This window comes from Rhizopus delemar, genomic scaffold, assembly GCF_000149305.1.
Source record: "Rhizopus delemar RA 99-880 supercont3.1 genomic scaffold, whole genome shotgun sequence".
In the NCBI taxonomy this organism is placed as follows: Eukaryota; Fungi; Mucoromycota; class Mucoromycetes; order Mucorales; family Rhizopodaceae; genus Rhizopus; species Rhizopus delemar.
In genome coordinates, this window is record NW_027137827.1 from 1,661,859 (window position 1) to 1,674,357 (window position 12,499).

General features: G+C 34.6%; 5 protein-coding genes across 5 annotated transcripts; 2 read left to right on the plus strand and 3 right to left on the minus strand.

Moving 5' to 3' along the window:
• Window positions 1-75: 75 nt before the first annotated feature.
• RO3G_00659 (uncharacterized protein) lies at window positions 76-437 on the minus strand (the record flags this gene model as incomplete). The annotated part of the gene is made up of 2 exons (XM_067655250.1): window positions 76-252; window positions 357-437. 2 exons carry the CDS (start codon window positions 435-437, stop codon window positions 76-78), a joined length of 258 nt encoding a protein of 85 aa, XP_067511351.1.
• A 1,436-nt stretch (window positions 438-1,873) lies between these two features.
• Window positions 1,874-2,140, plus strand: RO3G_00660 (uncharacterized protein; the record flags this gene model as incomplete). Its single annotated transcript, XM_067655251.1, has 2 exons — window positions 1,874-1,938; window positions 2,029-2,140. 2 exons carry the CDS (start codon window positions 1,874-1,876, stop codon window positions 2,138-2,140), a joined length of 177 nt encoding a protein of 58 aa, XP_067511352.1.
• A 364-nt stretch (window positions 2,141-2,504) lies between these two features.
• On the minus strand, window positions 2,505-2,903 carry RO3G_00661 (uncharacterized protein; the record flags this gene model as incomplete). Its single annotated transcript, XM_067655252.1, has 1 exon — window positions 2,505-2,903. The coding sequence occupies one exon, from the start codon at window positions 2,901-2,903 to the stop codon at window positions 2,505-2,507; it is 399 nt and encodes a 132-aa protein (XP_067511353.1).
• Window positions 2,904-3,678: 775 nt separating this feature from the next.
• RO3G_00662 (uncharacterized protein) lies at window positions 3,679-4,035 on the minus strand (the record flags this gene model as incomplete). Its single annotated transcript, XM_067655253.1, has 1 exon — window positions 3,679-4,035. One exon carries the CDS (start codon window positions 4,033-4,035, stop codon window positions 3,679-3,681), a length of 357 nt encoding a protein of 118 aa, XP_067511354.1.
• Window positions 4,036-9,651: 5,616 nt separating this feature from the next.
• Window positions 9,652-10,280, plus strand: RO3G_00663 (peptidyl-prolyl cis-trans isomerase pin1; the record flags this gene model as incomplete). Its single annotated transcript, XM_067655254.1, has 3 exons — window positions 9,652-9,654; window positions 9,778-9,960; window positions 10,014-10,280. The coding sequence occupies 3 exons, from the start codon at window positions 9,652-9,654 to the stop codon at window positions 10,278-10,280; spliced, it is 453 nt and encodes a 150-aa protein (XP_067511355.1).
• Between the last annotated feature and the right edge of the window lie 2,219 nt (window positions 10,281-12,499).

Below are 12,499 nucleotides of genomic sequence, written 5' to 3' on the forward strand. Positions count from 1 at the left end.
GCAGAATTATTCTTGTATTTTTCAAAGGGAAAAAAAAATTGTTAATAATCTAAAGGCAATATTCCTATAAAATTCTTATGATTGCAGATTGTTATTATCGGATAAATGAACTGTCACTTCTTCTTCATTGAGACTATTAGAAAAATCAACTTTTCTAGCAGTGTAAGATATCATTTTTACGCTTGAAACAAAAAAGATGTGCTTGTATAATTCAAATTGACCATGATATGAACCACTAGGAAGATAGTTATTCTGACAAGTATAATGAAGAATTGAGTCAGAAAAAGATTCATATCTAAATGACTCTTTCGAAGGAACACTTTAATTATGCTCCTGTACAAAACCAAACAACTTACATTACCTACATTTTCAGTGACCATATAAATTGGTTTATCAGTAGCAATATCATTTGCTCTTTCTTTTCTGGATAAAAACATTCTTTTTACACCAAATTGAACACGTACAGAATCTTGTCGATAGTCTGCAATGCATTTTATAAAAAAAAAAACATAAACCATTCTATCCATACAAATATTCCTAGTGCGACCAAAATAATAGATTCTAACTGGTTATCATTGATTCAATATAGTTATTGGTAACAAAGGCACTTATTCTACCAAGAATAAATCCATAATTGCCTTTTGTCTATAGTATTAACTGCAAAAGACAAAGAACCCTCCTGGAAATCATTTTTAAAAGAATAAAAGCTAACAACATAACCATCGCATCTAAAACATTTCTAGGCAAGCACGTGCTTATACAGTCTTTATTGTAGAATCGACAAATTTGATACTTGATCTTTTATGTTTCTCTCATGTTTTTTTCATATGTCAATAGTGCAATGATATATTGATTCATTCGCCAAACACTTTACGAATAGCAGGTTGCAACTAGTCAATATCTTTTTGACTGAAAGATTATTCCCAGTAAAATCGTATCTTTAGCCCGCTGTAGAAAAATCGCATATAATGACCACTGAAAATTAGAAGATATTTAGATTTTGGAGCTTGAGGACAATAAAGCATTTGACCTACTTGTGTACAACAACTACGTCGTAATTCAACAAATCGCCTTCCACTTATGATATCCTATTTTGTACTCAATTTCAGTTTATAGAACAAACTAACATTATGTACATTTTCTCCATAATTTAAGGGCCTTGTGAGAGTCCACAGAACTCCATTATACAAACTATTAGAGAAAAGGCCACTGCTATCTGGATAACAATTCCTATTTCAAACGCTCTTTTCCTTCAGCTTCAATATCGGTTAAAGCTTAGATGGTAAGCTTATAGATACTCATAGAAAATATACCAAATTCCACATTTTGCATTTCTATTTATATAGACTTGAAGCTATTCACAATATCTTGGGAATATAATAGATGGCCTTGTGCGAATCAGGAATGTTAGTCATTATTGAATTAGCGGATGGTATAAATACAAACATTGAAATAAAACCTGAAAGCGATTATATGAAGATCTAACAGTAATAAAATGAATAAGGTTTTTACAGTTTTGTATCACAGTTAAATGTTGCGATTTAAATATAAAAGCATGTTAAAATAACAAATGGTTTAATATTAAATAGAGAAAACAACCTGCTTTGATAGCCTGACTGCTCGAGATAATAATCATAGCCTACGATGACCACTCTTAAAATTAATTGCTCTCACCTCTTCAAGAGAAGTTCAAAACTTTATCAAACTACTACCTAATGTGTTCTCATGGTATCAGGCTATGATTGATACCTTTTAATTATTGAAAAAATATATGATACATGTTAAATTCAACTACTAAAATTAAACAAATAATTGAAATCTATAAAAGTAAAGCACACAATTAATATCGACCGGAGACATGGAATAAATACAAATGTCTTTATATAAAGTAGTTTGCGGGGTAATTGATATTATAGATGTGGTCAATTTATCATCAAAGTATTCCTTTCAAGCTTTATGAAGACAGCCTCAGTGTATCAAGAGTAATTATATTGTTTTCATAAAACTTTATAATAGAGGTACATATAGTAAGCAATTACAGTATCAATTAAAGAATAGCATTCAAGTCAACCACAATCTATATGTGGCCACTCAGATATCTCAAGCATTCGAAAGATGCTTAAAAAGAATGACTTTTTGAGTTGGTTTATCTAAATGGTGTGAGTGTCCGTTCGGCTAATAATGATTTTGAAAAAAGCGAAAGGATTTCATTGAAAGAAAAACTGGTAGTGGTAGACATATAGGACGACTAATACCAAATGCTGAACATAAAGAACTTCTTATTAGTATGATTGAAGAAAGTACCAGTTCTTTATATTAGATGATATGATGGAGAGTTTTATGACACAGCTTGGGCAGTTCGATATTGATAAATCAAATAAAAAAAATTGTATATGAGCTATAATTTATTTTTGAGATTAGCCAATTTTTTTTTAACAGTTTGTGTATATCAAACAAATCCGGTTTTTTTTTTTTTTTTTTTTTTTTTTTTTTTTTTTTTTTTTTCATAGCTGTGGTAAAGCTATCAATAATTTTTTCACAATACGTTTACCAGCGTGAAGATTTAATAAACGAATACGCTCGTTATGCAAATGAGCTTGATCAGAAGATTGTCCAAAGGGAATATGAATAGCTGGAGCGTCACAAAACCTTTCCAAATAACGAACAGCAGGGATAGAACCACCTTCTCGAATATAAAGAGGTTTCATCTTCCATTCTTCTTCAACTGCTTCCTCTACCGCCTTAAAATATTTACTATTTAAATCACCAAGCCAGTACTCTGCTACACTTTGAATGTCAACACATATTTTGTTGTCTGAATTGCACTCGACAAACAACTCGTCGATGTAATCAGAGAACCGGGAGCATAATTCATGTATAGATTGATCAGGTACTACTCGCATACTCACAGATGCTTTTGCACTTCTCGGAATGATGGTTGGATTATTGACAGACACATCTATTTTATGAACTGTCAATGTAGGATATCTCCATCTGCGCATTAATTGCTGTTTTAAGTTCCGAGCATCTTGCTGTTCCTCGTTTACCTTTACCTTATACGGCGTTGTTGATGATCGATTGATGGGACACATGGTCGGATGATGCGTTCTACTGCTTGATTGAGCTGTTTTGGACGATTGCATCCATTCCACGAGTGGTTCATAGAGCTTTTCTTCAGCTTCTGTTATTGGCCTAACATCTTTATAAAAACCTGGTATAAGCACTTGCTTGTTGGTATCTATTAATCTTCCAAGCACATGAATCAAGTCAACTAATGGTTCTGATACTGCTCCGCCCTCAACTCCAGAATGTAAATCTGCACGCTCATTATGTATAGACACCGTGGCATGGACAACACCTCTTAGGCCGTATGTGATGCATGGAACATCCTCACCAAGCCAATATGAGTTACTTTAAAAAATCAAAATTATGAAGGATGTTTTTCATTGTAGCAAGCTAACTTGTGACTTACCTTAGCAAAACCATATCAATCTCCTTAAATAATTCCTTTTGCTGTTCGACTGCCTCATAAAACCCTACGCTTCCACTTTCTTCTTCGCCCTCAATCAAAAACACCACATTGACATCCAACTGGCCTTCTTTCAATAGCTCACTCACAGCAAATATACAAGCAAGGATCGGCCCCTGTTGATTACAAATTAGCGTACGTATACTCTACTAACCGGCTCCACTTGCCTTATTATCACTCGTACCCCTTCCATATAAGTATCCATTCTTGCCCGTTAATTGGAAAGGATCACTGCCCCACAAATCTTTTTCGTGTTCGACAGCGACGACATCGTAATGACCATAAATTAAAACAGTAGGAATCCGATGTTGGCCGCTGTTCTTACCACTGAATCTACCGTACACCAAAGGATTACGACCCGCAGCACCAGGTATCATTCGACTGACAGCACCCAACTGCCGAAGGACATTTTTGAGAAAGCGAGCCCCCCTTCTACATTCTTCCACATAGTCAGGAGTACCACTGATGGTCTGGATGGCTATCCATTCTTTCAAGACGAACAACATGGTGTCATCAGATGAGGCCGTCTCTTGAAGTGTGCCCTGGCTTGATTTTCTAAATGTGTCGGCAGAAACATTTTTACTAGAGGAGATGCTCCAAAACTTGATGCAGTGATCGCTACACCCTGAAATAAGATAATTCCCACGCGTTGTTAACGATAATACAATGCCTTGATGGTCTGTTAAATGCTCTTTTAATTGAAACCCTTCATTCCACAACTTGATTGATCCATCAGCGGATGCACTTACAAATCCATTCCCTTTAATGGCTACATCCAACACATCATCCTAGAACACTTCATTTTAATATTATTTCTTTATTACGATTTTCAATTACAGTATGTGCCATGACGGATCTAATCATTTGATGCTAGTGTTGTGTTAGTAAATAACAATAGAAAAGATAGACTGAATAGATGCAAAAAAGAGTTACCGTTTCCAGGTCCCAAATCTATTCCATAGACATGAGTATAAACATCTCTTTATGTGTAAATGTGGTACCTGAACATCGCCACCTTGTACACCACAAAACAAATAGCCATCCTCAGATAGAGCAAGGCATAGTACTCCTTTATCTGAGCTTCCTCTTAAAGTATGTACGTGCTGGATGGAGCTTCCTTGAATAGACCATATCTTATAGATATGAGTTATTATGTCTTAAAAACTAAAAACTTTTTTTTTTTACTTTGATATCTCCATCACCAGAGCCACTGATTAATACTTCACTTTCGATATTAGGAATGCTTCTCGTATGCAATAAACAATAGACATATCCATCATGTGCATTGCTACAAACGTTTCTTTCTCTAATTACGCACCTAGTTACATCCCTGTCTTCCTCTCTAGGATGCTCATTCTGATCAAAAAAATGGATTGTACTTTCTTTTCTAAACGATGAAGAAATAGTGGGTATATCTAAGGCATGGTCGTGCATTTGAGGATCAGTAAAGTCATACCACTAAAAAAAAAATCATTTCTAGACAAAAAGCAAATAAAATTTTTTTTTTCATAATTTACTTGAATACTCGTGTTTTGACTCCCAAAGAATAAAAGATTATTTTGATCACAGTAAGCAACTGAAAAGATATCACCCACATCACGACAAGACTGAATAATGTACGTGCATGTCAATGTTTCTGTATTCCAAACCCGAATCGTCCCATCACCTGAGCAACTAAACAAGTACTTCTCGTCAGCTGATAGTGTCAGTCCTAGTACACTTCCTGTATGTCCTTTTAAAACCGTTTTGAGACTAAAAGTGAGAAGACACCACACCTAGAGTTGTCATATAAGTAATTCTTTCCTTTTCAATCTACAGGCGAATTACATGTATCATTGAACTTTGACTTCCACTAAACACGTATTGTTGGCTCGTGGCCAAGGATAGCACAGAATTATTATCTTCTTGTGATATAGTATGTATACAGTGTGCCGAGTTGGTGGGTCGGTTATTTGCCAGTTGGGATAGATTGCCTTTTTTTTGAAATGCAAAAATATTATTTGTTGCTACTTTAGCTTTTTGTAATTATACCTAAAGGTCCTAAATCCCCTCCTTTATAACCAGTTGAGCCCATTTTTTAGTAAAGACGTGAAAAAACAAACAGAAAGCAAGAAAAATAAACAAGACGCTTTGATCCGTCTTTTAAACTCAGAATCATAATGCTTTATTTTTTTAGGATTTTATTCAGGTGCCGCAAGGCGTGCATCATTACAGGTCGCAAACAGGATACAGTCAGTTTGATTATTTGTGTTTTATAATCTGTGCAAAATTTGAAGACGACAACGAAGCCTGAGGCAGAGAACAGAGCGGAAAGAAGCCTATGAGTTAACCTCGTGATGAACGACTATTGGTTTCTTTGTAAATCTTGAGGATTTACCTAGTGGCTCTTGCTGCTACTTCCTGAGACGAAAAATGATAAGCTTCAAAGATAAATTTCCAGTGAAGTTGTCATAGAGAAAAAGAGAAAGAAAGAAGGAGAGAGGGCAAATCGTAAGCTATAATATTCATGTAGATCGCAGAAAGTGATATTATCTTACCATTCTTGAGCCTCATTGAATTATTCTGGACGAAAGTTAAGGGAGGCTTTAAGAGAGACTGTCTTGCTGCAGATGCCAACCTCAGTAACAGAGTTTTTGAACTGGCTAGAAAGGCTTCAGTGGAGGATTTCAAAAACTGGGTAAACCATTTTTATTTGTTTTTGGACAGATGCTTGACTCTTGGGCCAATTCTTTAACAATGCAGGCTAGAAAATCTATCTGCCCGCAAAGTAATTTTTTTAAAGATGATTTATTTATAAAGTCCATTTGAGCGTGGGGTGTTTATAATAACTGTTCGCCTGGACTAGTTCAATACAAAGTAAAGTAAAGTGAGGCTAAAAAAATCCCTTCGGGATCAAGGGTAAAAAAAGATCAATAGAATAGTATTTAAAGCATGGTGACTTCCTTAATGCTTTAAGAGCCAAATTAGAAGAAGCTGACTATGCGGAGATCTGGTACAAGTGTCTATATAGTGATAAACATGATCCAGTTCAAATAGGATTGAACATACACTATTTCCAGAAATTAAAGTCGCATTTTGTAAAGTTTTGTAAAATTTATATGTAATTGTGATAAGTCACGACGACTTCAATTTCTGGAAATAGTGTGCGGTTGGCCAACAAAGGATGCAAGGTTAAATGCATAACTTGAACGAAGAATTTTTGTTGGTGAGAGATTTAAAAGAAACGACAAAGGATCGTCAATAGTACCAGGCACTTGTAGCCGGTTGTGCATATTGAGACATTGAATTGAGTGTGTTTTTGTCAGCATCTGATTCGGATGGAGGAAACAGGGTCTGGGCTTGCCGCCAAGCAGCCATTAAAGGCACCATCATCTTATGTATTGGCTACGTTCTTTTCGGATCATTGGTAACCAAAAGATTGGATCAACTGAGACTGTTGGTCGATAGCAAGAAGGCAGCTTTGGATTTTTATGTTGTTTTTGATAATCCAGATCTTGTCATAGAAATTGTTTTTTGATGGTTTTGAAAGCCTTGATACTAAGTCCTTCCGCTGGAGGAGATATGCTTGTCCAAAGCGAAGGCTTGGACAGTTTGCACTACTGTTGGCGTCTGTCGTTTTATATGTGTAGCATAAGTTTTGTCAAGAGAGCGTCTTTAGATAACGTAAAAGGTCGAATGAGAAATTGAGCTTGGAGTATGCTTATTTGTTCTTTCATTGTTGGCAAGCACGATAAGTGTCGCATAACTTTGGTTGAAGCTCGCTTAGATAAAAAAAATAAAAAAGCCTAACCTCCAAAAAAATAAAATAAAATAAAAACGAAGTGCAAATACGATTCTTAAAGCATTATGCTTTGTACAAAACAATGGATAAAATTGATCGACAAGATTTGGATATTCGTATGGTCAATGAACTACCATTAATCTAAGTCTGCTCTTCTCTGCTCATGCCAAATCAGAATTTCAAGCCTTCTTACTGACCTGGAACCCTTGTCAAGAATATATATGAATTTTGCATGGCTTGTGGTAAGTTTCGATATAGATCCCTCACACCTTCGGATCTTTTTCACTCCAGGAACAAGAATTATTTTGAACAGCCTCGACTATGTCGCGTATAAGAAAACATTTTCTTTCATCAGTTCAAATGTCCACACAAATCAATACACATGATCCTATCAGTACTGCCACTTTCTGCGCTTATTAAAACAGACTTTGACAATATCTTGGATCCATTTTTAAGTGATGGAACAACTATGGCTTCTTTGAATACAAAATGGTTTTGCGAATCTCAACTATCTTACTCATATACGTTACCAGAGCCATATCCTCATGCAGCTTCTTCTGACTGGGGCCGCTATTGGAAGACATCTATCTCTCACAGAGCTCACACGCTACCTTGGAGATTCTATCATTACAAAATGCCATGTAAGGAACGTCTTCACCAGTTAATTCCAATTCTACACTGTCTGTTCTCATCCCTTCAAATATGAAAGCTGGCAAATAATTGTGTCTAGCTTTTTCATTGATCCTGCCAAATTGGTTTATACTCTCATTCAACGTCCTTCTTCCTTTAGCATTGAAGTTGTTCGTTCGCTCTTTGTGACCTACATGGATATTATAGCTTACGATTTGCCCTCTCTCTTTCTTTCTTTCTCTTTTTCTCTATGACAACTTCACTGGAAATTTATCTTTGAAGCTTATCATTTTTCGTCTCAGGAAGTAGCAGCAAGAGCCACTAGGTAAATCCTCAAGATTTACAAAGAAACCAATAGTCGTTCATCACGAGGTTAACTCATAGGCTTCTTTCCGCTCTGTTCTCTGCCTCAGGCTTCGTTGTCGTCTTCAAATTTTGCACAGATTATAAAACACAAATAATCAAACTGACTGTATCCTGTTTGCGACCTGTAATGATGCACGCCTTGCGGCACCTGAATAAAATAGATGTCTAAAAATAGCTTTGTTGCTACGTGATAAAATAAAAGTTTATCAGTCCTCACTACTTTTGTAGTTTTTCCGGTTACAATTTTCAATGTATCCGTCAGTCTCATAGACTATGGATATGTCCTGGAGTTGTACACATCTGTCAAGAGTCACGATCTTGCAAATGAATTTCAAGTTGAGTGATCAAAATTCACGTACTCTTTCCTCTTCAAAATAGATTAGATAAATGGGTAACCGACGCAACGTATGAAACTATCGAGTTATCTTTTCTCTGTCGGCATCATAGTTGCTGGTATATAGTCATCTGTGCTATCTGTATGTATGAGGCATTGTACGCTGAAACCCAATTTGCTCTCAGCGTTTTATGATATTACCAGCTTGGGCAATGATTATATTCAAACTTAAATTGATAAATACTGCTTTGATAGGCTTTTTATCTTCTTGACCAGAGGCTTTATTATGAAAACATAGTTTGGCCACCTTGATGCTTTTTTTTTTGGCTAGAAGGTATTGTAGGATATGATTGGTTCGAATAAATAGAAAAATTATTCAGATGATATGCCTCCATCGTGTAGTCGTATTTTGTTTCCAAAGTGCTTATAAGGCATAATGAAAGCCATCAACATTCTTGATTACTTTTCCTCCCAATGAAAATATATACCATATTTGGCTGTTACCGTCAAACGTGCTTTCTTGTCTGCAATTATGTGGCAAATTGGTGATGTAAAAGAAAAAAGAAAAAGAAACATTGATGCAATAGATGCTTGAATTGTTCTTTCAAATGTGTTTAGAAAAGCTCCTTTATTTTCAAGCATACAATTGTATATAAACTGTATTGTAGTTTAACTAAAGTAGGCATTCCTGCTACAATGTGTTTAACTGTAATTGATTTTGCCCTTAGATATTTTTGTAAAAGCAAGTAGATGAATAGGATAAAATCTAGCCATATTTGACCTGTGGCTTTTATTGGTCAAATTTCGTTTGAAGTTGGAGTGCAATTAATGTATTGCTACAACCGTTGATAAAAAAAAAAAAAAAAAAAAGTACGGTATTTTTCCCTCGCATTTCCTTAAAAAAATAAAATAAACAGCTGTAAGTTTAACGGTATTATAAATTAGAAAGGATTGTTAATGATGACTAAATGGTTTTTTCTTCTTTATTTGTATTTAATGTTATAGTAAATCATGGTAAATATAATAACAAGAAAAAAAGGAGGGCATAAAAAGGAAGTGAAAGAGGGGAAAACTCCCTTTTACGCGTATACATTCACACAGCAAATATTTATTCGTTTTCTAAACTTTTGACTTTAGGATTTACCAGAGAATTGGATAGTACGTCACTCTCGCACATATAATAAAGATTACTATTACAACACTGTTACAAATGAATCCCGATGGGATGCACCTGTTTTAAAGGGAGAACTCGAACGAGTACGAGCTAGTCATTTATTGATCAAAAGTAGAGAATCTAGAAGGCCAAGCTCTTGGAGAGAAGTAAAGAAAAGATTGCCATTCTTTGCATTTTCTGGATACTAATTCTGATACAGGAGCATATTACCAGATCAAAAGAAGAAGCTTTAAAGATATTGACGGATTTCCAACACAAAATCGAGTCTGGTCAAGAAACTTTGTCTGCATTGGCTACAAATTACTCAGACTGCACAAGTGCTAAGCGTGGAGGTGATTTGGGATACTTTGAACGCGGTCAAATGCAAAAGCCTTTTGAGGAAGCTACCTTTGCTCTTCAAGTTGGCGAATTGAGCAAACCCGTTTGGACGGATAGTGGTGTCCACCTCATCTTGAGGACAGCATAAATAAAGAGGAACATAAATGTTTCATTTTTTTGTAGCATGGAATTCAATAAAGTACCCTTTTTTCAGAGATTAAAAGCACTTTTGATTTAACTTCAATTTTCTACATAAAATTTAATATTTGAGTTATCAAGCAAGGAATGGGAAACCATAGATGCATCAATATTGTAACATCTAAAAAAGAAAAAGATGTGAACAATGTATTATCTTAATTATAGCGAACTCAGCACACTTTCAAGGCCATTATCTTGCACACACTACGAGTGTTTTTTTTTTTTTTTTTTTTTTTTTTTTGCTCAATCGTAATACGGTTGACTTGACTGAGTCGGATGAAATCCTGCAGTTTTTATTACTATGTCTACTTGAAATAATAGCTTGTTTGCTACGCTTCTGTAACTTCACTACTTACATAACAATATTTTTGAGAGAATTCTATACAAACAGAATTTTCTTCTAATCCGCTATTGATCTTTGAAGTAAGCATAGTGAAGCATTTCACTTACCAAAGCACTTTTCATAAACTCGACAAAAGGAAGAAGCTTTTTTATTCTTTCTCTCAAAATCTATAGGTATCTCTACGCTACTTTCCTTGTTTAGCATAAAGGCTTTCGGAAAAGGGCATGATATTCATCAAAGCTTAATTTCTATGTCTAGTAAAGTAAAATGATCAACTTATCATGAGCAAAGGTAACGTACAATTCTATTTTGTTGAAGATCCTAAACATTCTATATTTGTATTAAGCCAAAAACGTTTTTACGCTAATCGGTAGGTCAAACATCTTTGAAATTGTCAAATAGGCGTTTTTGTTTGCTTGCTTTGCTGTTGGGTAAAATTCAAACAGATCTAATTGAGCTGCTATTTGTGCTTATGACATGTACCGTTTAGCGATAAGAATAACATATAATGCTTTCGCTTTTTAGAAACTTACTCTAGTATTCCTATCATGATGCCTGTATTGACAACAAATGTACTGGAGCAGGAACAATTAAATAAAAAGAAAAGGCAAGGTTTTATTTATTAGATTTTATACTGAGAGGATGCTGTCGTTACAACTTGGTAATAACAATAAAAGTTTATAATTATGTCAATTTTTTTTTTACAGTGTTTCACATCAACAGAAATAAAATGATATTATTTCTGTTAATCATTTCAATATACATCAAACTCCATTGATAAGCTTGATTTCAGCTTACTCTAGAGTGAGTAAAGTAAAACAATTTAAAATAAGTTTTCTGTATCAATTTTTAAGTCGTCTCTGTTTTAAATGAAGATTATAAATAATACAGTTATCCAAAGTATCTGATGTTTACTCAATGGAATAACGAGAGGTTTCAAGGAACAGAATGTACTACCAAAAGTTTTTGGATTTACAATTTTTGATCGATAGGAAAAACCGTTGGTGTCATCGCTTATCTCTTAACAATTTTCTTCTTCTCTTTTTCTCTGCGTCTATGAACACCTAGAAATATATTTCTGAATTCAATCACTAGGTTAAAGCGTCCATAATATTTTTTATCTATGTGTTATAATAAGCTACTCAATTTCTCATCTTAGCTTATCTGTAACTACGACTTTCTATGTTATGGAGTCAGTTTGACACGTATGAGGGCTTCTCCTACAGTTGCGTGATGAAATCATCTTTCCAGCAACTAACAGTGGATTATTTTCCGAGTTTCCAAAGCTTCATCTTCTCTTTAGTTACTGGTTAGGTTTGAAAGTGCTTGGGTTAATCTTGCTTATTTCGGACATTGCTGTATCTATTCTTTTCATACGAAAGGCAACATGGATGAGTAAACGCAATGAAAACAAAACGATGATAAGGAAAAAGAACTCCCTAGAGTAACAACAAATATAATCTTTCAATAGAATGTCACATACTTCTATTTCATAAAACCTGTCAGCCTATATTCCCCTTTATAAATCTTTTATGTTTAGTAGTACATCCCTTGATTGCCCAATTGTTCGTAGTTGAAAATAAACTACAAGCACAATTTAGTCTCATGCAAAATTATAAGCTAGAAAAATCCGTGCACCAATGAAATCTTTTTTTTTCTGCTTTTAACAATAATCGCAAAGCAAAAGCATATTTTGTTCTCCTTTAATTTTAATCTTTCAAATCTCACAACTTTTTTTACATGAACAAGTAAGCTTTTGTAAGTAATGACTTTGTGAATGATGTCTTGTGCGACAGGCTATAAATGGAATAATCCCAGAGAATTTT